General features: G+C 44.3%; 1 protein-coding gene and 4 non-coding genes across 12 annotated transcripts in view; all 5 read left to right on the top strand.

Moving 5' to 3' along the window:
* UBAP2 (ubiquitin associated protein 2) overlaps positions 1-25629 on the top strand; it is a 42181-nt gene extending 16552 nt beyond the window's left edge. For 3 of the 8 annotated variants that reach the window (XM_075186460.1, XM_075186451.1, XM_075186469.1), the window contains exons 11-28: positions 338-512; positions 687-894; positions 3734-4011; positions 5003-5175; positions 5330-5537; positions 6650-6689; positions 15719-15908; positions 16156-16222; positions 18442-18637; positions 18873-18964; positions 19626-19676; positions 19825-19903; positions 20112-20326; positions 20695-20794; positions 20869-20991; positions 23828-23895; positions 23978-24169; positions 24869-25629. In XM_075186460.1, coding sequence (XP_075042561.1) covers positions 338-512; positions 687-894; positions 3734-4011; positions 5003-5175; positions 5330-5537; positions 6650-6689; positions 15719-15908; positions 16156-16222; positions 18442-18637; positions 18873-18964; positions 19626-19676; positions 19825-19903; positions 20112-20326; positions 20695-20794; positions 20869-20991; positions 23828-23895; positions 23978-24169; positions 24869-24964 — 2551 coding nt within the window. In that variant the 3' untranslated portion in view covers positions 24965-25629. The remainder of the gene's footprint in view (positions 1-337; positions 513-686; positions 895-3733; positions 4012-5002; positions 5176-5329; positions 5538-6649; positions 6690-15718; positions 15909-16155; positions 16223-18441; positions 18638-18872; positions 18965-19625; positions 19677-19824; positions 19904-20111; positions 20327-20694; positions 20795-20868; positions 20992-23827; positions 23896-23977; positions 24170-24868) is intronic. The other 5 variants (XM_075186494.1, XM_075186475.1, XM_075186484.1 and 2 more) reach the window with 5 other exon arrangements.
* On the top strand, positions 1991-2072 carry LOC142137251 (small nucleolar RNA SNORD121A). The gene has a single exon (XR_012687894.1). It is a non-coding gene; the product is annotated as a small nucleolar RNA SNORD121A (small nucleolar RNA).
* Positions 4149-4229, top strand: LOC142137252 (small nucleolar RNA SNORD121A). Its single transcript, XR_012687895.1, has one exon. It is a non-coding gene; the product is annotated as a small nucleolar RNA SNORD121A (small nucleolar RNA).
* LOC142137254 (small nucleolar RNA SNORD121A) lies at positions 6844-6922 on the top strand. Its single transcript, XR_012687897.1, has one exon. It is a non-coding gene; the product is annotated as a small nucleolar RNA SNORD121A (small nucleolar RNA).
* LOC142137255 (small nucleolar RNA SNORD121A) lies at positions 15961-16038 on the top strand. Its single transcript, XR_012687898.1, has one exon. It is a non-coding gene; the product is annotated as a small nucleolar RNA SNORD121A (small nucleolar RNA).
* Positions 25630-26254: the final 625 nt, after the last annotated feature.

The following is a 26254-nucleotide window of genomic DNA, read 5'->3' as shown; positions in this document are numbered from 1 at the left end:
ACACGTGAGCCAGATTCGGCAGACGTTAAAGTCTACCAACAAAGGTCATTGTAGCCTTGGGAATTAAGATGATTACAAACATTTTCTCTGGCACACAGACAGCTTAGAAAGTATTTAATGTTACAGTGACTTCACTGTTGTGTAATGGGGTCCACTATGATATGCAATAGAGATTGTTTCGTTTATCAAAGCACCTTGGGCTTTGCAGAACAGAATAATAAAATACAAACCCTCTAACGGGCCTCCTCTATAATCCCAGAACATTTCTTGTACCGTCGATCACTTGACGGTTGGAGAGCCGTTGTTTTAATATCATGTGATTTTGGGTTTTTTTCAGCATTGATCTGGTAGCTTTACTCCAGAAACCCCAGTCAGGCAACGAAACGGATTCGGTCAGTTACGAGTCCTCTCAGCAGCAGAATTTTGGACAGGCCCTGGTGTTCACAAACTCTCAGATCACACCCGCAGCCAGCAGCTCCACTGCGGTCAGCAGCTACACTCCTCAGAGCTTGGTAAATACACAGATGTCTTCGCCTCACATTATTGGTAACGCAGATTGTGCATTTTTAGCTGAGGCCCCTTTGTGGTTTTTGTGACAGTAGAACTTGCAGGAGCTTCAGGAATATTGCTGTTCACACTTCGGGCTTGTATATGAAGTAGTTGTCCTTTGTTTTCCTGTTGTATAGTCGTCTGTCCTTGGGTCTGGCTTCGGCGAACTTGGGTCTTCAAAACTGACAAATTCTGCTGGGTCCCAGATACTGGAGCAGCTGAAGAGTCCGGGATTAGGTCAATTCACGTCCCAAAATTCTCAGCAGACTGGCAGTAACGCCACCCCCTCCTCTTCCTGGGATATAAAACCTTCTGTGCCACAGTCGTCGGTCCTCGCTCAGTTTGGTAAGGACATTAATTGTTTCTCAACAGCTCTGCGTTTTATGCAAGACTGCTTCATATAGTTCAAGAAAAGTGTTGTAACGTTAGCAGATCAACATGGCAGTAATTGTATATCTTGACTTTTAAATTCCTTGACCTTTTTAAAGGTGCAAACTCCACTGAAGGATTGTTTCTAATTAACATAATTGTGCTTGATACTACATCTTACTGCTGCCTGAAATCACCTATTGATTGTTCAGCACTCACTGTTGTCCCTTAACAAGTTGTGAACAATTGACCACCTATTAGCAAGAACTGTAACCATGGAACCAGAGCAGTTCATGTCCATGGTTACTGTTCTGCCTAATTGAGGTCCGTTATTTACAACCTATCTGTCCAACGGCAGCTACAGTGTTGTTTTGAGTTACCAGCAGGCAATTTCAGGCAGAAGTCATATATTGAGCATTCAAGTAAGTTTTACCCAGCAAATATGGTTTTCATTACCCTCGTGTTTTCTTTTTCAACCCTAGAATTTGTGATGTAGATGTGGAGGGTGATAATGGCATCCACCACTAGAGGGCAGAATTGTGACAAAGCCGTCACCTGCTTCCCCAGTCTTCTAATAGAACGTGTTAGATGTGTTTACAGCTTCTAGATTTTGAGAGAGGCGGTTGTTTTATGGTTGTCACTCACAAAAGATAGGACAGGACTGAGCGCATTTCATGTGTGGAGTTATCCTAACCGTCTGTTCAGAGTTCTCTCCACCTTCTCCAAGTTGTTTACTGTCTCCTTACCTGTCTGTATTGTGACAGCACTTTGTGTGGCCAAGTCTTTTATCCTAAGGATCTCTGCGTTTACACCCTTTGTCTGCACATAATAGGTAGTCTAAACACTGGCGCTCGAGCACCAAGCTTTACAAACTGCTTCTCGAAGGTCAGCGATCCCTTCTTATTGTCAATGTCCAGATCATTGAATCAGTCTTTTTCTTTTTTCTTTTTAATTTTAAATCTAAATTATTCTCATCGCTGTATCTGACAGTGGGTGCAGTTTGTGTACTTGTCTGTGATCTGTGGCATCTAGATCAGAGTCCCTGCAGCAGGATGCTAAGATATCATGGGCTGTTCAGACCACAGTGATGTTTAACTTTCCAAGCACATATCTGAATCTGTGTGTGGAGAACAACCAGTCTGAGTGATCTGGACATGTCTTGTTATCTCAGCAGAGACAGAGACTCTGTGCCACAGTGTTGTCTTATTCCTCCGCTAAAATGTAAAAATAAGTGTGTTTTTTTTTTTAAATGGAGTTGGCTTTTAAGTGTTATTTTACATAGGACAAAAGACATCCAGTTATTTTCAAGGTTTTGTGACAACAGGATAAACGCTACGTGTTAAGCTGGGTACACACTACAGAAATTTTCTCCTGATGTATAGAACGATTTTACCAACTACTGAGTCCAAAAAAAAACTCCTGATCAGCAGCTGATTCATGTGTACACGTTTTATACGATTTACCGTCAGATCTGTGCTCTTCATCTGTCATAACCATCAGCTGAAAATATCCTGACTCTGCACACTCCATAGAGATCTATGGACACGGCCGGTCCTGAGTACATACACACTGCAGAATAGGAATGACATCGTTCCAGCGATGGATGTGATTTTTAGTCTGGTTTAAAAATCTCGTTCAATGACACTATGTTCTTGGGAATGATAATTGTTCATTGTTGCTGCGTACACACTAATGTGATATCTGGCTAACCGGTGTAATGTGTACCCAGCCTTAGGCAGTTTAAGCACTAAGGTCCTGGCCCTCGTCTAGCGGATCAGGAGGCCCGGCTAGTTTACACTACTATGTGCAGGTAATGAATGCAGATTTCCTGAATGATGCTCGACTAACTCTGCAGCGCCTCATTTGTGTGCGGAGATCTGCATTCCATAAAGCAGATGAAGTGGTTTTCTGCAAAGTTTATTCATCCCATACATTGCAGACTGTAATGCAAAGAACATACGACCCTAGAACTCTAAAGATCCTTTTCCTTATAAAATATGTATAATCCATGTTCTCCCAGCACCTATTTCCCGGGTACTCCTCCTGGCTGTCTTTACTTGTCACCCGGCTCTTGGAGCCCAACAGAGTCTGATTATAATACAATAAACCATTGTTTCTCCTATTACAACAGGCACTATGTGAGCACTACAGCCAGCAGTGTGTGTTACACCACTGACCACCGTCTGACCAGTCCTGGAAGCTGTGGGCAGTAACCTCCAAAATGTTTCAATATTATTGCATAGTATTACACTGCCCCCACCCGGTTGCTTCTTAATGCCGCCCGGCTGGCAAAATTTTCTGGGCAGAACACTGGTATATGGTAATAAGCCCCAGCTTACGCACCATAGTTGCTACTATTACACATAATCAGTTCTTCAGAGTAGCCCTGTCATGCACCAAGTAGTTAAACTTAAACCTCATTTATTTTAAAGCGGATGTTTTGTACATTTCCTCTTACTGCATAACACAACTGCTTGTGCTTATCCTAAATCAGATTATCTATTCCTAAAGTGGTTTGTATTAGGGGCGCTGTTCCTTGCGGTCTGTATTTATTCTCAGTGCATCTAAGGAAGAGGTCACAGCTCTCCCTCCTGGACATAGGCAGATAGATCTGAGCAGAGTGATTTGTGTTTTGTATGTTTCCAAGAATAAGAAACTGATCCCCCGATGACCAGGAATCCGATCCCGCCTCCCCCTTGGCTGTGTGTGCGATGCCTGCAGCACCTGAGTTGGTGGTCACAGGGTCATTTTTGTTTGTAGTTTTTATTTTTAATTTTTTTTCTATTTTGTCATATTTTTTTCTTTCCCATTTCAGATTTCAAATCCCAACCGGAGCCCTCGCCCGTCCTGAGTCAGCTCGCTCAGCGGCAGCAGCATCCAATGCAGTCTGTCCCGGTGCCACCTCCCGGCCTGGAGTCCTTCTCCCCCCAGGCCAAGCTGCGGGAAACGTCTCCGGTGGACGGCTCCACCCACTCTGGTAAAATGCTGCCGCTCCCCAGCCTGTCTCTGGACTCCCAGACGATGTCTGCCCAGCAAACCCAGCAGCAGAAACACCTCAAACCCCAGAAACGGAGGATACCGCCCACTTCAAAGGTCAGCAATCCTTTTTATTCTCCGAGATGCAGATCAGTGTATATTCTGTCTGTTTTGTCTCGCTTAACATGAACGATAAAAGTTATTTCACATTGTACGTGAGCGCTATAAAGTTCTGGGGTGTTATATTATGGACTATTCAGGACACAGTGATGTGTAACTTTCCAAGCACATATCTGAGTTCTGTGTGGAGAGCAGCAGTTCTGAGTGCCCTGGATATGTCTTGTTATCTGAACATGAATTTGTACTTATTGCCCCAGTTGGTGGTTTTGTTGTGTTAGACAGGATGCCTGGTCTTTGGCAACACACCAGGGGGTAAATGTATCAAGCTGAGAGTTTTCCAGCGTCTTTGAAAAACCAATCAGATTCCAGCTATCATTTATTTAGTACATTCTACAAAATGATAGCTAGAGTCTGATTGGTTGCTATAGGCAACATCTCCACTTTTCAAAACCGCCAGAAAACTCTCAGCTTGATACATTTACCCCCAGGTGTTTATTCTGTTCCTTAGATTTGACTGATAAGTGTGTACACAGTCTGTAGAATCTCAGCACGTTGGCCATAGCTGTCCAGTCGTTCTGCGTAGTCGGCTGGACTGAGCTTGTCCGTTCAGCTGGACCAGTTATTTGTGCACACTAATGTTATTTCTGTGTACAGTTTCTCCTCTTGGATTTATAATTCCCCTGCCATTCTTGATCAATGGAATATTAATACTGTTTTATTGGACAACCACTGCCGGCTCTGAATCCTTCCACAATCTTTCACACAATCCCAGTGTTCAGACGTCCACGACCTGTCGTTTAGCTCCTATATGGCTAGTTTGTGGTGATTAATATATAATACAAAGGGAGTTAGTAGGGAACATCAGATGGCCATTTTAAGTAATCCAACCTACAGGAGAATTGAACATATTTTTCGGCCACAATAAACAGTTTTTAACACCTTGTTCTATACTCTCGTTCAGTATAATGTATGTAATATATCTTTTCAGATTCCCGCGTCGGCAGTAGAAATGCCGGGGTCGGCTGATGTCACAGGGTTAAATGTGCAGTTTGGCGCTCTAGAGTTCGGTTCAGAACCCTCCCTGCCAGAGTTTGGCACGAACACAAGTCCCGATAATGGGAATCAGGCTGTGCCCAATAACTTGTATTCAAAAACCATAAGGTGAGTGAGTAGAATATTTTTGCCAGTGTACTGGGGAACACTGGGGTCATGAAAGGTGGGATGAAGACAACATTCTGAGAACCTGAGCAGACAGTCACATACACACATGGAATATATAGGGGATTCTTTATAAACGTTTCCTGTCTCTTTACAGCGACGCCCTGAATACCTCTCTGCCAATATCCAGTACGGTGCAGGAGCCAAGCTACACCTCATCCGTAATCGCCACTTCCAGCCTCAGCAGCTCCTCGCAGAGCACCAGTCCAGTGACCATCTCCTCCTCCTCCTACGACCAGACGTCTGTGCACAGCAGAATAGGATACCAAAGCTCCATGCCAGCCGCAGAGGTGGTGCCCGTCACTGTAAGAAGAACCCGCTTTTCACATTTGTTTTACAAATAACTATATTCTAAATAGACTAGTTTAGCACCACTAAACTTTATCCAGTCGTGTGCCACACACTGTACCTGTTACCTTTCTTCTACTTGGTGCTCCTCCGTCCTCTGCCCTGACTGCTAGATCAGTGGTAGTTTGTTAATGGGATACGATGTGTTCTCCAACCAGGATACAGTTATAGAACGATCTGTGCTGGTATATGGTAATCTGAGGCAGGAACAGAGAACAGGTGCCAGAAGATGCCCCCGTGTGAACATTATCAGGGGCTCCCACAGGCTTGGGAACAATGTTCTGTGTTTATGGTAACCAGGTTTATCAAACTGCTGACCATATATAGAAAGCGTAGTAGAAATGGGTGGTATATTTTACGTATTTTGGAGCTTTTTAGGCAACAGAAGCATTTTATGCTTAAGATGCTATTTAGACTCTGGTTCCCGGTGATGTCCCACCGGGAAGTGTGAACTTAACTTACACGACGATCATCATCAGTTATCTATACAGCGCCACGGATTCCACAGCACTGTACAGAGAACTCACGCAACCCTAATGTACACATACATACAGACACAGACTAGGGTCAATGTGATAGCAGCCAGTTAATCTACCAGTATGTTTTTGGAGTGTGGGAGGAAACCGGAGCATCCGGAGGAAACCCACGCAAACATGGGGAGAACATACAAACTCCACACAGATAAGGCCATGGTCTGGAATTGAACTCATGACCCCAGTGCTGTGAGACAGAAGTGCTAACCACTGAGCCAATGTCTTCTCTTCTGAATATTTTACCTATTTATCTGAGATTGTAAGGCAATGAAAGGCAGCCGACATTTGGGGTTTTACCAGCATTCTAATGCATCCATCTACTATGGACAGCAGCCGAGACCTATACATTACAGATTGCTGTATACAGCACTTCTACCATAGTATTAAACAGGTTGTACAGCAACACCTTGATGACCCCTGCACTGTTTAATAGCCAGTGGTTATACTGGGATATAATTACTTCCGTGTCCCAGCCATGCACATAGCTTGGTACATACGGACTTGTCGTGATACCAGTGTTTTTTGTATTGTTACAGAATGGACACAATGGAATTCGGGCCCAAGTGTCTCTGAACAGTAAGTACATAAACTGTGACCATTACACGTCTTCCTGTATGTGCTAGTAATGTATGTCCGTCTGCTTCACTTGTGTGTACACGTTATACCCGTGACCGTGCCCTGTCTCCTTTGTGTGCCTCACGTGTGTGAGCCTGCTGAGGAGGATCCTGTACACAACAAGACAATGATGCATTAATCCAAGCACATATCCTAATTATTGTGCGGAAAACCACTTACTGAGTCTTGTTGTCCTACGTCAGTGGCTTCTAATCCTTTGTAACCCGCCTATAACTTTTAATATATGGTGCAGAACAAAGCTATCTAGTTTCTATTGTCTGTACCATTCTTAGTCTAGTTTGTGTAATCCTGATCCAAATGTATAAACTCTTTACTGAAACAAAACTGTAATCAAACATTGTTACCTGAAATGTGGCAGTGAAGCTGTGTTCTATACAATGTTATATTGTTACATACATAACATGTTATGTATACTCACAGACTTGTTAGCTCACCAGTGCTGTGCGACTAACACTGTACGATTCTCTAAAGCAGAATTATTTTCACTTGTATTTTATAATCTGATTTCTGGCATCACAGACTACTGCTTCTGTTACTCTTTTCTGGTTTTGTTCCCTATAAGCATACATTTTTATTTTGTGTCTTCTGCATACAGTGGTCTTTGTATCATTGTTTTATAGAAAACAATTTATAAAACCAACAAGTAATAATGGAATATCTGACTGCTCTAATTATTGTGACGGATGTGATCGTCCAACGTTGCCCTTGGAGTATTTGTTTTAGATGTCCTGTATCTGCCTTCCTTATGTCTCTGTTCCCTCTTATCCATGTCTGTCATGCGGTTACATGTACACAGGCCGTTACCGTAGCACATATTCCCTCTATTTGTGTCCCACAAGAGCACAGGGAAAGGCAGGTTAGATTTGGGCCGCTTTAGAGGGTTATTTTTTAATTTCCAAACGGGATGTTTTTTAGGGGATTTGTTTCAGGAAAAAGGTTCGCTAACCCTATGTTTTTATTATCCCTTTGTTTGTCTAATGTAAATATTACAGTTGACTGTCTAAAAATATTATTGGTCAATTACAAGTACAATAAATTCTCTTTTGGCGACCTCGTCCCCTCCTTCAGCCTCTACGCAGACCTCACCCTATGTCCTATTCCACATGTCCAACTGACTCCGCCATCTCCACCAGGATGACCCAAAGCTTCCAAATTGGAGCTTATTATCTTTCCCCCTGTTAATGTCGCCATCCCTCCCCATATCTCCCGTGGCAACATCACACTCTGGTGTTCCCAACGCTCACTGCCTCAGGGTAATCGTCCTCACACCCAGTCCCTGCTGTTTCCACCTCCGCAACATTGCGAGAATACGCCTCTTCCTCACTCAGGAAATGATTAAAACTAGGGATGAGCGCACTCGGATTTCTGAAATCCGAGCCCACCCGAACGTTGCGGATCCGAGTCGGATCCGAGACAGATCCGGGTATTGGCGCCAAATTCAAAAGTGAAACTGAGGCTCTGACTCATAATCCCGTTGTCGGATCTCGCGATACTCGGATCCTATAAATTCCCCGCTAGTCGCCGCCATCTTCACTCGGGCATTGATCAGGGTAGAGGGAGGGTGTGTTAGGTGGTCCTCTGTGCTGTTTAGTTCTGTGCTGTTTAGTTCTGTGCTGTTTAGTTCTGTGCTGTTTAGTTCTGTGCTGTTTAGTTCTGTGCTGTTTAGTTCTGTGCTGTTTAGTTCTGTGCTGTTTAGTTCTGTGCTGTTTAGTTCTGTGCTGTTTAGTTCTGTGCTGTTTAGTTCTGTGCTGTTTAGTTCTGTGCTGTTTAGTTCTGTGCTGTTTAGTTCTGTGCTGTTTAGTTCTGTGCTGTTTAGTTCTGTGCTGTTTAGTTCTGTGCTGTTTAGTTCTGTGCTGTTTAGTTCTGTGCTGTTTAGTTCTGTGCTGTGCTGTTCAGTGCTGTGCTGTTCAGTGCTGTGCTGTTCAGTGCTGTGCTGTTCAGTGCTGTGCTGTTCAGTGCTGTGCTGTTTAGTGCTGTGCTGTTTAGTGCTGTGCTGTTTAGTGCTGTGCTGTTTAGTGCTGTGCTGTTTAGTGCTGTGCTGTTTAGTGCTGTGCTGTTTAGTGCTGTGCTGTTTAGTGCTGTGCTGTTTAGTGCTGTGCTGTTTAGTGCTGTGCTGTTTAGTGCTGTGCTGTGTTCTGCAGTATCAGTCCAGTGGTGCTGTGTGCTGTGCTCTGTCCTTCTGAGGTCAGTGGTGCTGCTGGGTCCTGTGCTCTGTCCTTCTGAGGTCAGTGGTGCTGCTGGGTCCTGTGCTCTGTCCTGTTCAGTCCAGTGGTGCTGTGTCCTGTGCTCTGTGCTTCTAAGGGCATAGTTATTTCCCCAATATTCCCCTGTGTTTAAAAAAATAAAAAAAAGTTTTTTTAAAAAATACCAAAAACTACTTTAATATTTTTTAATTACCACAAAATTTTCACAACCAATCCTGCAGTATAAGCCCATTGGTACTGCAATATTACCAAGTTCACACATTCAGCAGTAAAAGTCCAGTGGTACTGCAATATTACAAAGTTTACACATTCTGCAGTATCAGTCCAGTGGTGCTGTGTCCTGTGCTCTGTCCTGCTGAGTTCCGTAGTGCTGCTGGGTCCTGTGCCGTGTCCTGTTCAGTCCAGTGGTGCTGTGTCCTGTGCTCTGTGCTTCTAAGGGCATAGTTATTTCCCCATTATTCCCAAGTTTTTAAAAAATAAAAAAAAAGTAAAAAAAAATAAAAAATTTTAAAAAAAAAAATATATATAATAATTATAACCAAATTTGCAAAACCAATCCAGCATTATAAGTCCATTGGTACTGCAATATTACCAAGTTCACACATTCTGCAGTATCAGTCCAGTGGTGCTGTGTCCTGTGCTCTGTCCTGCTGAGTTCCGTAGTGCTGCTGGGTCCTGTGCCGTGTCCTGTTCAGTCCAGTGGTGCTGTGTCCTGTGCTTCTAAGGGCATAGTTATTTCCCCACTATTCCCAAGTTTTTTAAAAATAAGAAAAAAGTAAAAAAAAATAAAAAATTTAAAAAAAAAATAAAAAATAATAATTATAACCAAATTTGCAAAACCAATCCAGCAGTATAAGTCCATTGGTACTGCAATATTACCAAGTTCACACATTCTGCAGTATCTTGTGCTACATATAATGGAGACCAAAAATTTGGAGGATAAAGTAGGGAAAGATCAAGACCCACTTCCTCCTAATGCTGAAGCTGCTGCCACTAGTCATGACATAGACGATGAAATGCCATCAACGTCGTCTTCCAAGCCCGATGCCCAATCTCGTAGTACCGGGCATGTAAAATCCAAAAAGCCCAAGTTAAGAAAAAGTAGCAAAAAGAGAAACTTAAAATCATCTGAGGAGAAACGTAAAGTTGCCAATATGCCATTTACGACACGGAGTGGCAAGGAACGGCTTAGGCCCTGGCCCGTGTTCATGACTAGTGGTTCAGCTTCACCCACGGATCTTAGCCCTCCTCCTCCTCCCCCCCCCTACAAAAAATTGAAGAGAGTTATGCTGTCAGCAACAAAACAGCAAACAACTCTGCCTTCTAAAGAGAAATTATCACAAATCCCCAAGGCGAGTCCAAGGGTGTTGGTGGTTGTCAAGCCTGACCTTCCCATCACTGTACGGGAAGAGGTGGCTCGGGAGGAGGCTATTGATGATGTAGCTGGCGCTGTGGAGGAACTTGATGATGAGGATGGTGATGTGGTTATTGTAAATGAGGCACCAGGGGGGGAAACAGCTGATGTCCATGGGATGAAAAAGCCCATCGTCATGCCTGGTCAGAAGACCAAAAAATGCACCTCTTCGGTCTGGAGTTATTTTTATCCAAATCCAGACAACCAATGTATGGCAATATGTAGCTTATGTAAAGCTCAAATAAGCAGGGGTAAGGATCTTGCCCACCTAGGAACATCCTCCCTTATACGTCACCTGAATAACCTTCATAGTTCAGTGGTTAGTTCAGGAACTGGGGCTAGGACCCTCATCGGTACAGGGACACCTAAATCCCGTGGTCCAGTTGGATACACACCAGCAACACCCTCCTCGTCAACTTCCTCCACAATCTCCATCAGATTCAGTCCTGCAGCCCAAGTCAGCAGCCAGACTGAGTCCTCCTCAATACGGGATTCATCCGAGGAATCCTGCAGCGGTACGCCTACTACTGCCACTGCTGCTGTTGCTGCTGTTAGTCGGTCATCTTCCCAGAGGGGAAGTCGTAAGACCGCTAAGTCTTTCACCAAACAATTGACCGTCCAACAGTCGTTTGCCATGACCACAAAATACGATAGTAGTCACCCTATTGCAAAGCGTATAACTGCGGCTGTAACTGCAATGTTGGTGTTAGACGTGCGCCCGGTGTCCGCCATCAGTGGAGTGGGATTTAGAGGGTTGATGGAGGTATTGTGTCCCCGGTACCAAATCCCCTCGAGATTCCACTTCACTAGGCAGGCGATACCAAAAATGTACAGAGAAGTACGATCAAGTGTCCTCAGTGCTCTTAAAAATGCGGTTGTACCCACTGTCCACTTAACCACGGACATGTGGACAAGTGGTTCTGGGCAAACGAAGGACTATATGACTGTGACAGCCCACTGGGTAGATGCATCCCCTTCCGCAGCAACAGCAACAGCTGCATCAGTAGCAGCATCTACAAAATGGCTGCTCATGCAAAGGCAGGCAACATTGTGCATTACAGGCTTTAATAAGAGGCACAACGCTGACAACATATTAGAGAAAATGAGGGAAATTATCTCCCAGTGGCTTACCCCACTTAGACTCTCATGGGGATTTGTGGTGTCAGACAATGCCAGTAACATTGTGCGGGCATTAAATATGGGCAATTTCCAGCACGTCCCATGTTTTGCCCACACCATTAATTTGGTGGTGCAGCATTACCTCAAGAGTGACAGGGGTGTGCAGGAGATGCTTGCGGTGGCCCGCAAAATTGCTGGACACTTTCGGCATTCAGCCAGTGCCTACCGCAGACTAGAGGCACATCAAAAAAGCTTGAACCTGCCCTGCCATCACCTCAAACAAGAGGTTGTGACGCGCTGGAACTCCACCCTCTATATGCTGCAGAGGATGGAGGAGCAGCAAAAGGCCATTCAGGCCTACACAGCCACCTACGACATAGGCAAAGGAGTGGGGATGCGCCTGAGTCAAGCGCAGTGGAGACTGATTTCCGTGTTGTGCAAGGTTCTGCAGCCATTTGAACTTGCCACACGAGAAGTCAGTTCCGACACTGCCAGCTTGAGTCAGGTCATTCCCCTGATCAGGCTGTTGCAGAAGCAGCTGGAGAAAGTGAGGGAGGAGCTGGTAAGCCATTGCGATTACAGCAAGCATGTAGCTCTTGTGGATGTAGCCCTTCGTACGCTTTGCCAGGATCCGAGGGTGGTCACTCTTTTAAAGTCAGAGGAATACATTCTGGCCACCGTGCTCGATCCTCGGTTTAAAGCGTATGTTGTGTCTCTGTTTCCGGCGGACACAAGTCTACAGCGGTGCAAAGACCTGCTGGTCAGGAGATTGTCCTCTGAAGAGGACCGTGACATGCCAACAGCTCCACCCTCATTTTCTTCCACATCTATGGCTGCGAGGAAAAAGCTCAGTTTTCCCAAAAGAGGCACTGGCGGGGATGCTGATAACATCTGGTCCGGACTGAAGGACCTGCCAACCATTGCAGACATGTCTACTCTCGCTGCATTGGATGCTGTGACAATAGAAAAAATTGTGGATGATTACTTTGCTGACACCATCCAAGTAGACATGTCAGACAGTCCATATTGTTACTGGCAGGAAAAAAAGGCAGTTTGGAAGCCCCTGTACAAACTGGCTCTATTTTACCTGAGTTGTCCCCCCTCCAGTGTGTACTCGGAAAGAGTTTTTAGTGCAGCGGGGAACCTGGTCAGTGAGCGGCGAAGGAGGTTGCTTCCTCACAACGTTGAAAAAATGATGTTTATAGAAATGAATAATCAATTCCTCAATGAAGTACAGCACTGCCCTCCAGATACTACAGAGGGACCTGTGGTTGTGGAGTCCAGCGGGGACGAATTGATAATGTGTGATGAGGAGGAAGTAGACACTGTAGGGGGAGAGGAATCAGAGGTTGAGGATGAGGACGACATCTTGCCTCAGTAGAGCCTGTTTAGTCTGTACAGGGAGAGATGAATAGCTTTTTTGGTGTGGGGGCCCAAACAAACCAATCATTTCAGTCAAAGTTTGGTAGGCCCTGTCGCTGAAATGATTGGTTTGTTAAAGTGTGCATGTCCTATTTCAACAACATACCTCTCAACTGCAGCTCATCCCTCCTCTGCGGGGATAATGTCTCCTGTGCTCTGACACGTCACTCTGTGTACTCTCAGCCTCAGGATCTGACACTACAGCTACCATGCCTCTTGTAGCAGCCCTCACTCCAGGGCCTCTTCCATGTGCAGTGTCCCCCTCTCTCTTGGGTTCACTATAGTGGCATGGAGTTCTCCCCCTCATCCAGGGCACACATTCCTTGCCCTGGCTCAGTCACCACGCTCAGACTTCCAGGCAATGCTGGGGGAGCCTGGGAGCTTCCACCCCAGGTCCCCAGCTACAACTCTCCTCTCCTGTGTCTTCTCTCTCTTTCTGACACTTTAAAGATCGTGCCTTTAAATGAAAAAATCAGTCTTCATTGCACGACTATGTGCAAGTGCAACAGGGACATTTTTTTGGGTTTACAAAGTCAAACAATAACACTTCGACCCTGTCTGTCTGGGGTCTCTCAATGACGAATTGTCTGTAGCATGTTTGGAGGAGGTATTGTGGCCCCGGTATCAAATTGGGTACCGGGGCCACCCCACTATGCAGTCCAGATACTTGTTTGGTGGAATTCCGACACGTGGAGGGTTTTTTAATTATATTGTGGCCTCGGTACCAAATTGTGTACCGGGGCCACCACACTACGCAGTCAAGATAGATAGATGCGTATTGCGTATCATAGATAAAGTACATTCAGTGGTGTGGGGCAAATTGAAAAATATTCCAAATGCACTGACATTATCAAAAACAAGAGGTTGTCACACGCTAAAACTCCAACATGTATATGATGGAGAGGATGGAGGAGCAGCCGTATGTGTAGTGTAATGCAGATCTGTTGAAGGTTTTTTATATATTTTATTGTGGTGCCCAGTGCCCACTCCTCTACGCAGTCCAGATACATTTATTGGTGCGAATCTTAAAAGTTCAGGGTTTTTAATATATATTGTGGTGACCCACTCCTCTACGCAGTCCAGGTACATTTATTGGTGCGATTCATAAAAGTTCAGGGTTTTTAAGATATCTTGTGGTGACCCACTCCTATACGCAGTCCAGGTACATTTATTGGTGCGAATCATAAAAGTTCAGGGTTTTTAATATATCTTGTGGTGACCCACTCCTCTACGCAGTCCAGGTACATTTATTGGTGCGAATCATAAAAGTTCAGGGTTTTTAAGATATTGTGGTGACCCACTCCTCTACGCAGTCCAGGTACAATTATTGGTGCGAATCATAAAAGTTCAGGGTTTTTAAGATATTGTGGTGACCCACTCCTCTACGCAGTCCAGGTACAATTATTGGTGCGAATCATAAAAGTTCAGGGTTTTTAAGATATTGTGGTGACCCACTCCTCTACGCAGTCCAGGTACAATTATTGGTGCGAATCATAAAAGTTCAGGGTTTTTAAGATATTGTGGTGACCCACTCCTCTTCGCAGTCCAGGTACAATTATTGGTGCGAATCATAAAAGTTCAGGGTTTTTAAGATATTGTGGTGACCCACTCCTCTACGCAGTCCAGGTACATTTATTGGTGCGAATCATAAAAGTTCAGGGTTTTTAAGATATTGTGGTGACCCACTCCTCTACGCAGTCCAGGTACATTTATTGGTGCGATTCATAAAAGTTCAGGGTTTTTAATATATATTGTGGTGACCCACTCCTCTACGCAGTCCAGAAAGATACCTTGTTGCAACGTTTTGGACTAATAACTATATTGTGAGGTGTTCACAATACACTGTAAATTAGTGGAAATGCTTGTTATTGAATGTTATTGAGGTTAATAATAGCCTAGGAGTGAAAATAAGCCCAAAAACTTGATTTTTAAACTTTTTATGTTTTTTTCAAAAAAAATCCGAATCCAATACCTTAAATCCGAACCGAGACCTTTCGTCAAGTGTTTTGCGAGACAAATCCGAACCTCAAAAATAACGAAAATCCGGATCCAAAACACAAAACACGAGACCTCAAAAGTCGCCGGTGCACATCCCTAATTAAAACCCCAGTCCAGTTGCTCATTGGTTCCTACTGTAACTGCCTACTCGCTGCCCCACTGTCCTTTACACACTTCAGTCCATTCAGAATGCTGCAGCTGAATTTGTCTTCGTTTCCCGTCGGTCCTTTTCAGAATTCAATTCAAACTGCTCAATCTCACCTACAAGGAACTCACCAATTCTTCCCCTCGATATATGTCTGACCTCATTACAAGCTAAACCCCAGCACGTCCAGTCCACTTCTGACAATCCACAGTCTCCCCCCCCAATCATTACCTTCTCCCTCTCCCATCTCCAAGACTTCTCCTTGCCCCATCCTACCAGGCTTTCCCCCAAGCTTCTGTCCTTTAATGCTCCCTCAAACCTGCGCACATCTTCATGCATCATCTGCCCTACCCTCTAACCCATTGCATCCATTCCCTCTGTCCCTACTACCTAATTGCCCCCTCCCTCTAGAATGTAAATTTCCATGGGCAGTGTCCTCTCCTTGTTGTTCTCATGTCTCCCTCGCTGATTCCTTCATTACTTCATGCTTTTGCTGCTACCTCTTGTCTATCCATGGATGTGGTGTTATGCTTCATTGTATTCATGTCTCTGCTACTATCTGTCATTCTATTTATTGTTCTTATGTTTCATATCTGTAAGATGATGGAACGATGATGAACTTTGGAAAGAGAAACCTGGAATGTGACGTTTCTCCCTCTTCTTGCAGCTCCTCCCTCCGTCCCATCTGTGAAGTCTGAGAATTCCCAGAGCCTGTCTTCTGTGGGATCTCTGTCCAGTCCGGTTTCCACCGCGTCCTCTCTCCTCCCAGCCGTGTCTCAGCACACGTCAGCTGTCACGCTGTCCAGCTTACCACAGCCCAGTGACCTTTCCAGCAGCTCTCTGTCACAGCTCAACAGGTATGACACAGTAGTGATCGCTTAATGTGTGTCCATGAATCCTCCGCAGTGTCCTGAAAGACAATGATGTTTCTTATCCAAGCACATATCTGATCCGTGTGATGAGATTTTGTCCCTGAGTCTTTTCTTGCACTAATCATTAACTCATTTAAGGAGACATTCGCTGTATCGACTGTTACAAATATGATGTGTGTGTGTGTGTGTTTCTAATGTAGTGTTTACAATCTGTTTTTGATTCTCATTTTAGCACTTTGTCCGGGCACCAAAACAGCCTACCCGCAGCGTCTGTATTGTCCTCAACTGTCTCTCATGCAGTAAGTACTCCCATCACTTTGTGAGACATTTCTAGGTTTCACAATGAGAGAAAAAATTGCAAATTGATGCTGTTTTTGATGTGTTCTTGGTGACCTCTTTAACGTTGTTCTGTTTCTCCAGCCTGGTGATTTGTTTTGTGTTTTTAACACAGTTGCATGAACGTAAAATATCCCCATCTCCTCTTGCTGCCATACATAATTATTTTTTATTTATGTATCGCACTTGAACCCACAAATGTCAATATGATACGTTCCCAGGAGCCGTCAACCCCACGGTGTCCTCTACTATTTATAGCTTAACACAATTTGGGAACTGATATATGTTTAAATGGTTAGTAAATTTGCCCTCCCCTTCTCATGTTATAAAGAATGCCAGCGCTTAACTACCGTTACAGCACACAATTCCTTCATGTTATTATGGTAAAAATCTTTCTTCTGTTTGTAATTGACGAACCAAAGTTATAGACTGCAGAGCAGTTTCAGGGGGTCGATAGATACCAGCAGTAATTGTATTGGTGAAGGGAGGGCAAATTGTCCCAGTTAACTACTAAAATGTAGATCGATCACAGACATTACTTATTCCAAAATATAGGACATTCTCTACGTAGAGTAAGACTCTCCTCACTCCCCTTCTCATCCTTCTCGGTCTTTCATCCCCAGTCCTGGGGCTCAGCTTTGTGTCAGTAAAAACTACAACTTTAGGCTTCTTCATAAAGCTCCAAACCCTTCATTTACCCAGCTGGGGTATTGGGCTACAAGTATTTCCATGGGTGACAGAGGCCTATTAGGGAGCTTGAATGGAACTCTCAGCTATATTGACATTGGGGACAGGATTTGCTTCACCACCTTTGTACCTTGTGACAGAAGCATTATGATCCCATCAGTTGGACCTACAGATGGATGGTTCATTTGTTTTTTGCACTCTGCATCAAGATTTCTAACTGCAAAGTAAACTCCAGAAAGTGTAGACCTGGGGGGATGGGGTTGTCGTACAGAGTTTATACAGTGCTTAGGAACTGGGATTGGAATAATCACAGATGGTAATGTATGTTCATAAATGCAGATCTAAGGCACCTTCTTTACCTAAAGGTAACCAGTATAGTTTTTCTAACATCTCTTTATAATTAAAATCTTCCTTTCCCTTTTATATACGAGGTTTCCATCTCTGAACTTCTTACAGTCTAAAGCTGGGTACACACTACACAGTTTTCATCCAATAATCGGCTAAATCATACGACCGCTCGTTAAAAAGTCGGGTCAGTGTGTGTAGTGACACGATGGTCGAAAGTCTTCCCAAATGGACGATTGTCGCCTCATTTGGTTGGTCGTACCGTTTAATATTTTCGTTTCAATCTCGTTCCCGCTGTGTAGTGTGTATAAACTTCCGACCGATCCACGACAGTGAGTACGAAATTAGTCATTGCTCATGACAACATGGCTGTAAAAAGTCGCTAAAGGGATGTCCGCTCTTCCCTTTATCGTCCCAAACAAGGCTAGTGTGTATGCAGTCCATGGACCGAGCGATCGGAACATCAATCGCATGTAAAATCGCTCGGCATAAAAAGTTGGTCGAAATTTCTGTAGTGTGTACCCAGCTTTACAGTAATTTATACAATGGGTTTCTCTCTAAACCGCTTCCCGTCACTGCAGCTTTTTCTACCTGTGTAACGTTCATAAATGTTCCAGAATGTGATGTTTCTTGTGGATATTTCCTTCTATATGAGATTTTGTTGAAAGGTTTTCTCGGTAGTTTCACCATTAGGAGCCTGTAGCTGAGCTGCCATAGTTACAACCTCCAACAATTAAATGCAGCAAGAGAGAAATACACAATTTCACACAAGACAACTACCCCCGGACCAACATTATTGTGTGACAGGATCATTTAGCTTATGAGTCACCCTACCTTTGCAGTCTGGCTGGGCCAAGATGCAAAATGTATACTTAACCTCATGTGTCAATCTCCCATTGTCCCATAGATTGTAAGCTTGCGAGCAGGGCCTTCTCACCTCTCTGTCTGTTTTACCCCGTTTGTTTATTAGTTTATTACATTTGTCCCCAATTGTAAAGCGCTACGGAATATGTTGGCGCTATATAAATAACTGATGATGATGATGATGATGGGTGGGTTATACATATGTGTGAAACATTTTCCTGGTGTGTTTAGAAAAGCTGTGTCTTACACGGACGTTTCATTAGCGTCTGATACTTGTCTGTCGTAGCACACGAATGTGGAAAACACGGTATCCCTCCAGCCCAGTGCAACCTTCTCCACAGCGCCTACGTCTGTGACCAGCAGCTCTTCCATCGTCAGCATGGCCAACAATATCAACACTACTAACAGCCTGGGCCTGAGCGTCCCCAGTGTCAGTGTGCCAGCTGCTGCCAGCGCCCGGGCTGCTCCGCTGGTGTCATCAGGTGAGGTTCACCTGTCATATTAATGTGATTAATGAAGTGTTCAGGATGTTCCATAAAACATCCGCTGTGTATACACCTGAGGAGCCTAATCTTATGTTGTAAATTACCTTTGTGCATAAATTTTTCTGGATAAATGAATTTCATGCACTATAAAATCTGTTTCTTTTGTTGAACGCTCAGGTTTTATTTCGGGGCTTTCAGGATAGGTTGTCATAGGCATCTGTCTATTTTTCAGGAAAAGCGCCTCCGAACCTCCCCCAGGGTGTGCCCCCTCTGTTACACAACCAGTACATTGTAGGACCTGGAGGCCTCCTGCCTGCGTACCCAGTAAGCCCAGTCGTTGTGTGTCGTAAAAATGAGCAATGTGTCTTGTGTGTCCTGATTACGGGAGATTGGCGCGGTGTGCGATATCAGTGTTGTCAATGGGCGTGGTGTCCTGGCTGCAGGAGGTGGGCACTTTGTGTGGTGGATGCGGGTGGTAGGTGCTGTGTACTGGATGTGAATGGTTGGCGATGGGTGGTCGTTTCCTGAAGGCAGGAGGTAGGTGCTGTATGCGGATGGTTGGCGATGGGTGTGGTTTCCTGGAGGTAGGTGCTGGATGCGGGTGGTTGGCGGCGGGCCCGGGGTCCTGGGTGGTTGGCGGCGGGCCCGGGGTCCTGGGTGGTTGGCGGCGGGCCTGGTTGCCTGCCGCCACCCTCTCAATAGTTTGTTCTCAGGGAGTCCCTCACAGATTTCCAAGTGTGACTGAGCCACAAACAGGTGTACGTCAGCCATGCAGATAGCGTTTTAATTTATGGGTTGTTTTCTTGTTTGCAGATGTAAATGAGCTCATTGGATGATCCACAGGTGTTATGTAAAACAGGATGGATGTGTAGCTGCCGTGTCTTACATGTGTGCATGTTGTGCATTGTCGGCGTTATCACCTTGTTTGACGGATCTTAGTCTTTGTATTTTTTCCCTGATTGTTTTCCCTCTTGTTCTCTTTAAGCAGATTTACGGGTATGATGATCTCCAAATGCTTCAGTCCAGATTACCAATGGTGAGTACAGTGCGACAGCGCCACCTACAGGGTTTCCAGATACTGTTTGATTTGTTGTTTTGCACCCTCTATGTAGATTGCTCTGTGGCACTCACACATTCACGGCTTTGTGTTAATCTGCAAAACATAATCTGCTTTATTTCCATAGGATTACTACGGAATCACATTTCCCGCACCGGCGACACTGACGGGTAGAGATGGAGGTCTTGCGAGCAACCCATACTCAGGTTGGTTGATGACACAATTGATGTTTTGTGCACATATGTTATATATCTATAGGTTCTATGTCCCATTATTTCACGGTTTTATGTTCTTTATTATGCCTTTTCGCTGTGTAGTTTTATACATGGAACTTGCTTGTTTGCACACATCTAATGGGCAGTGGATGGCTGTGGTGGTGGGTTTGTTATTACCAATGTGTCCTTTTAATTGCAGGTGATGTAGCAAAGTTTAGCCGCGGTGAATCTGCCTCTCCAGCTCCTGCCACGACGCTAGCTCAGCCTCAGCAGAACCAGACGCAGACGCACCATACGGCTCAGCAGCCGTTCCTAAACCCAACCCTACCGCCGGGCTACAGTTACACAGGGTTACCTTACTACGCTGGAGTACCGGGGGTACCGAGTGCTTTCCAGTATGGCCCCACCATGTTTGTAAGTACAGAGCGCCAGCTGTCGCACCTAGTTCAACATTCCGGCAGACACTTATATAGAACACACAGATCCTAAGAGTCTGTTCCAGACCATTCAATGGGGATCACTGAGAGTTCCAGAGCAGAGAGGTTCTAGATAACGTTGCTGAATGATTCTAGGTCATTGAGAGTTCTATTAATTAGGCTATTCGGCTTCTAGATCTGCAATAGATTTATGGATATGAGACACGGTTTGGTCTTTAGACCTATGAAACACTTTCGTAGCTTCACTCATCCTAGCCGTGTATTAATTTTTGCAAAATGTTAATTTCATTTTGCTTTTTCTCTTGTACGCAGGACAACATTTTATATTTGTTTTGAAATTTCCAGGTACCTCCTGCATCAGCCAAGCAACATGGGGTTAATCTGAACACAGCGTCCACTCCTTTCCAGCAGGCCGGGGGATACGGGCAGCACAGCTACGGTGCAGGTAACGATCTATCGGTCAGCTGGCTTATACTGCTGCTCCTATTGGATAGGTCTTCATCATGTGTATGTGATTAGTCCATTTTCCCATAGGATACGATGACCTGACCCAGGGAACAACGGCTGGTGACTACAGCAAGGGCGGCTACAGTGGGTCCGCGCAAGCACAAAACAAGTCTGCCGGCACTGGACCAGGAAAAGGTAGGTGATCTGAGGAACCTATAGGTGGCACTGCTGTTCTGTCCTGTACGTCACCTCCACCAGTGTAAGGAGTGACGGGCCCAAGGTTTATCACATCCAGGCTTTGTTCATTAATCTACAACTGATCGTTCTGACAAAATAATACTCAAAATTACAATATTCTAAACAATTTAAAACCATTTTATAGGACTTAGATTGTATTGGATCCATAATTGTAATACGTTCTGTCCCCATGATTAAACTTTACCGGTTAGCGTCTTATACCGCATAGCATCTTAACCAGATTGAGTTATTTTTCAGTAAATATTATATGATTATTATTCAGTTATATTGAAATGTTACGTACCTGCGCTAAATGGTCCCGAGCAGCAGGATCCTTTCCTGTTCGGTCTTGTCATGGCCTCTTCCCCATTTCATGCATATCAGCAGTGGACAAGATCTCCTGCTCGTGGCTGATAGAGGACCCAACAGAGGGTAGAAGTGACCTAATACAGTAGTGGGGTATACAGCTGATATTTGTTATATTGCACCAACTAGCAGACTGACACTGGAAGAAAATGGCCCTCTCCTCTCCGTTGGTGAACTTGATTCATTTTTGTTTTACATTTGGTTTTTTTTTGTTTTGATTTGTTTTCTTAAAACCACTTTCATTGAATTGCCTGGTAGAACCTGTAACGAAGTTCAGATTTTTTATTTTTTATTTTTGGGCACCACCTTGAAGCCATCCCCTCAACAGGGTGAGTGTACAACACTCCCTATGTCTGCCTGCCCTTTAATTTGCTTTATTCTGGTAGCCTGGACAAGTGAGTGGCACTTGGATTCTTGTCCTTTAGAGCGAGGCAGAGTAGATCCGGTAATATGTTCTCTTGGTTCCCTCTTCCTCTGTATGATATGTTAGACTCTCAGGAGTCCATGCTTAAGATGAGGGATCAGGCCCCTAGCTTAGTGGTACCGGAGAGCCAGCTGGGTCTTTCTCTGCTGTAGCATAGCCCCAATGGGCCCAGCCTGTTGCTTAATATATGAACCAGATTTCCTGCCTCTCCTGACACAAGATGCTCCAAGGGTCTTCCACTTCCATGTTAGAAGTGGTTTTGGCAAGGGCCCTTATTTAGAACTTCCATGTCTCTCACTCGACAAAGTGCGGTCACCCTCTCCCCTCTCTTATTAGGCTTCTAGGGAGCAGTTCCGAGTTCATATTTAGAAAAGGAGGTAGGTGAAGTCTGGGACAAAAATGAGGAAGCAATCCAGAAAAACCATGACACCTAGTCTGTCTTTCTCGTCAACTGTCTAGTGGCGTTTCCACTTTACAAGCTCCCGTGTTGTATTTTCACAAAACAAATTCCCCCGGATCAGACCTTTTAAGGAGTTTGTCGGAATACAGAGCGTCTAACATGGTGGTACCCTCTCTAGGGTAGTAAATCAGTGAATCCCATCTATTAGTAGAGATCCCCTTTCGGTCCACGTCTGGCAGGGGTAGCTTTCTGTTCCCATTGTGCCTGGGCAGCATGGGGTGTCTCAGAAGTCCATTCTTCTGATCAACATCATTCCTTCAGGACCAGGGTATACATGGACAGTGCTACTGCAGTGACTTGCTAGAAGGACAATTCTCTCGTTCTGCGATAGGCATATTTGTTTCCGGCCATCTCAGAGATATCCGCCCCTAGAATGTAAAACTGGGTATTGGACTTTCTGATTCGTCAAAACCTAGACCCTAGCAAGTGGTCACTTTCCGATGGCTTTCAGTATTATGGAGAGGTCTGAGGGTTGCAAGAGAGTGACCTGCTGGCATTGCGTCTATAAACAAGCTCCCCCTTTACAGTGAAGGGACCTTGACGAGCTGGTGGGGTCATTGCAATTTCAGTTTGTGAGAAACGTGTGTTGACCCCTAGTTTAAGGTCCAGATGTCTGCTGGTCTTGGTGCTCTTAGTGTTGAGTGGCATTACTTCCGCACGTTAGTGTTCCTGAAGTGTGGGCCATGTTCATGCACCCTTTTGTTCTTTTGTTTCTCCTTGAGATCTAAGTCTTGTGATAAAGGTCCTGCAGGAGTCTATGGTCTTGCACCTCTGTCTCATTAGCCCTTTTCCTATTTTCACAAGGAGAGGATGGTTCTTCGTACAGTCCCGTACTCCAGTATTTATATCATTAAGAAGTGTGTGGTGCCAACCTTGAGCCCCCATCCTTGGTAGCCCAAGGAGCTGATGCTTTACTCTCGGAATGTAGTAAGTTATCTACGGATCTACCTGTATAGATCTCAAGAGTTTTGCTTCGGAGTCCCTGTTTTATTGTTTCTTTTTCTATGACAACCCATTGGATTAGGATAGCTTATTCCCTCCAAGATAATGGACCGTCTTGGGCGATGGATCACAGGGCATCAGCAGTCTGTAGAGTGACCATCTGGTTCTCCCTGTTCCACCAGACAGCTGTTCATTCATTGCCATTTCTCTCATCCAGGCTGGTTATTAGGTTCTTTGTAATCTTGCCATTCAATCCTTGTCTGAAGCTTTAGGGGGGACATGGACCAGTCCACCTGGGGAAACTTGTTTTTCTTTTCTACTTTGCTCCTCTTATTCTTCTCTCCTTGTTTGGCTAATTGGAAAACTGAGGAGACGCATGAGAAAGCGAGTCAGTTTTCTTCCAATGCCCTAATCTCCCAGTGGTGGAATATAACCCACCACAGGTGTCCTCCTAAAGTGTCTTTGTAAAGAATTTAACATGTACAATACAAATTGGTTTTAGCTGGAATTAGGCGAGAAAAGGTTATTTTCGCCCTTAATGAAACATTAAAAACTACTCCCAGTGTCGGTGCAGAAACTAGATTTCTCTTTCCTCTGTGCAGGGGTGTCTGTGAGCTCCAGTAACAGCGGAGTGCCCGACATCAGCGGCTCGGTGTACAACAAGACTCAGGTAAGTATTTGTGTGTCGATCACGCCGTAACTTTCTCGGGTCTGGGGATAAACTGATCTCCGTGTTCTGTTCTGTCTTCCAGGCGTTTGACAAGCAGGGATTCCATGCAGCTACACCACCTCCCTTCAGCCTCCCGTCTGCTCTCGGATCCACCGGGCCCTTAAACCCCGGTGCAGCCGCCGGATACGCGCCAGCTCCTTTCCTGCATATTTTGCCTGCTCATCAACAACCTCACTCCCAGCTGCTTCATCACCATCTTCAGCAGGATGGACAGGTCAGTCACTCTGCCCTCTGAACCCCGCCCTTCACTCCACCAATCCAAATCAGTCTGACACTTATGAATCCTAGTCTTGGTTCTTTACGGCCTACGATAAATCACATGATCTTCCAGTGTCGTAGGAAACACCAAGTGTATCGTAAGCTCACTAGAACTTGGACACTACCTGATATATTTTTTTTCTGTGTACAGTGCTAGATGGGGAGGTGTAAGTGCTGCGTAAAGTTAGCTTGCGCGCATATGCTGTATTGTGGCGGTACCTAAAACTAATGAGGTGCTTGTTCCTAGTGAATATAGACTCCACCACCATGTGTAGCGGATGTACTTTGTAGTAGTACATATCCCTGAAACCAATATGCATGTTATAAAGTTGTTGTAATCCTATCTACTTGTGAGCTGGAGTTTTCAGCTGAACTATCAATTCAGTTTGAAGTCTGAGCCCTTTCCTGTTCCCTATAGTACAACTTGGTAGACAGTGAGGTTTCCTGTTTAGCGGTTTACATTGACCTGAAGACCAGGTTTGTGGTCCTAGCTTAGTATGTTGGAGCAGCTGTGGTAAATGTCTTGTAGGTATCATCAGGGGCTTTGGAGTCCTCCCTTGTCTCCCTCTTAGGTCTCTAATCCTCTTTCACCTCCAGTTTTGTGTTTTGACCATTGTTTGTATTTTAATTTCTGAAGTTTCCATTTCCGTTCCAGGGTGGATCTGGTCAACGCAGCCAACCGAACGCCATGCAGCAGAAGACTCAGGCAAACAAGACCGCCTACACCAGTTCCCCATACTGGACAAACTGACGCGTTTCACAGCAACACCGAGGGAAAAGTATGCCAGTGCGCATTTCTGGACCCCACCATCAATTTGAATACTTTACAGAAGAAACAACTGTGATCAGCCAAAATGTCTGTGCGGGAGCAGTCTGCGAACACATCCTTAGTGTGACACCTACCCGCTTTCTTTTGGTTTGCTGGTGTATGTAATATATTTATGTATGTATTTGTAAATGTAATAGAGCCTAAATGTGGTTTTCTGCATTTTGCAGTCTTTTTTTTTTTTTTCTTTTTTCTTTTTTTAAGGGGGCATATGAATTAACACCTGCATCTGTGCAAAATATATAATATATTTAGTTTTTTTGTTTTAAGCTCATTGGTTTGTAAGAAAAGTGCCATTTTTAAAAAAAAGAAAATCAGAGAAGCCTCTTATTTAAGTCCGATAAATGTTACTGACAGAAAGATTAGTTACTGAGTTTCTGTCTCCTATTTTCCCTTTTTATTTTCGTTTTGGTTATTAATTTTTTTTTATTTTTTTTTTTTTCATCGCTCATCAAGGAAAATGAATTTGGAACCAGAATGTTTATATTAAAGAATTGTTGTCCCCGTACAGTTCAGTCCTTTGTCACCTTCATAACATCACATTTTTATTTTTTTATTTTAAATAAAACCTAAGGATCATGTGCAGTTAATCTGTATTTTCTTTTGTTTTTGGAGCGCTCTGCATGAACTTTGCACTTTGTCTAGTTATAACAGGAGATGTCTGCTATTCACCTGCGTATTCAGTTAGAACACGAGCCACTTCCTCCTCCTCCGGGTAATCCAGTATTCGTCTCTGACATGACCCCATTGTGTACAGTGAAGTAATATCCAGAATACATAGGGGGTGCAAAGGTCAGTTCCCAAATAATGATGGAATAATAAACATTTGTACAAGTTTTACAACCTTCTGTCACAACAAAGCCGGAGTTTACTGTCTAGCAGGAGACTTGTTGTTAGGATTTTCAACTGTATAGCAGTTTCTTAAATAAATTATATGCTGTGTCTTACAACTATACTTTCCCGATACAGTTTTTATACCTGAGACAAAGAGTCGTTAGTCCGTATTCTATTTTTACACACTCTACTTTTTATTTTGGGAGACCTTAATACATTTAAGCTGAAGTTCCTGAAGACGTGTTACGTGGGCACAAGGTGCCCTAACAACACTACACTTCTATAGTAGAAAGAACGTCAAGAGAACCTGGCTTTATATTTTCCAGATTACATTAGAGACATATAGCGGAGATTCCCTTTCCTCCCATCGATATTGGGGAA

The sequence above is a fragment of the Mixophyes fleayi genome, chromosome 1 (genome assembly GCF_038048845.1).
Source record: "Mixophyes fleayi isolate aMixFle1 chromosome 1, aMixFle1.hap1, whole genome shotgun sequence".
NCBI lineage: Eukaryota > Metazoa > Chordata > Amphibia > Anura > Limnodynastidae > Mixophyes > Mixophyes fleayi.
The sequence above is the reverse complement of the archived record's forward strand: the minus strand, read 5'-3'. Positions and strand labels throughout refer to the sequence as shown.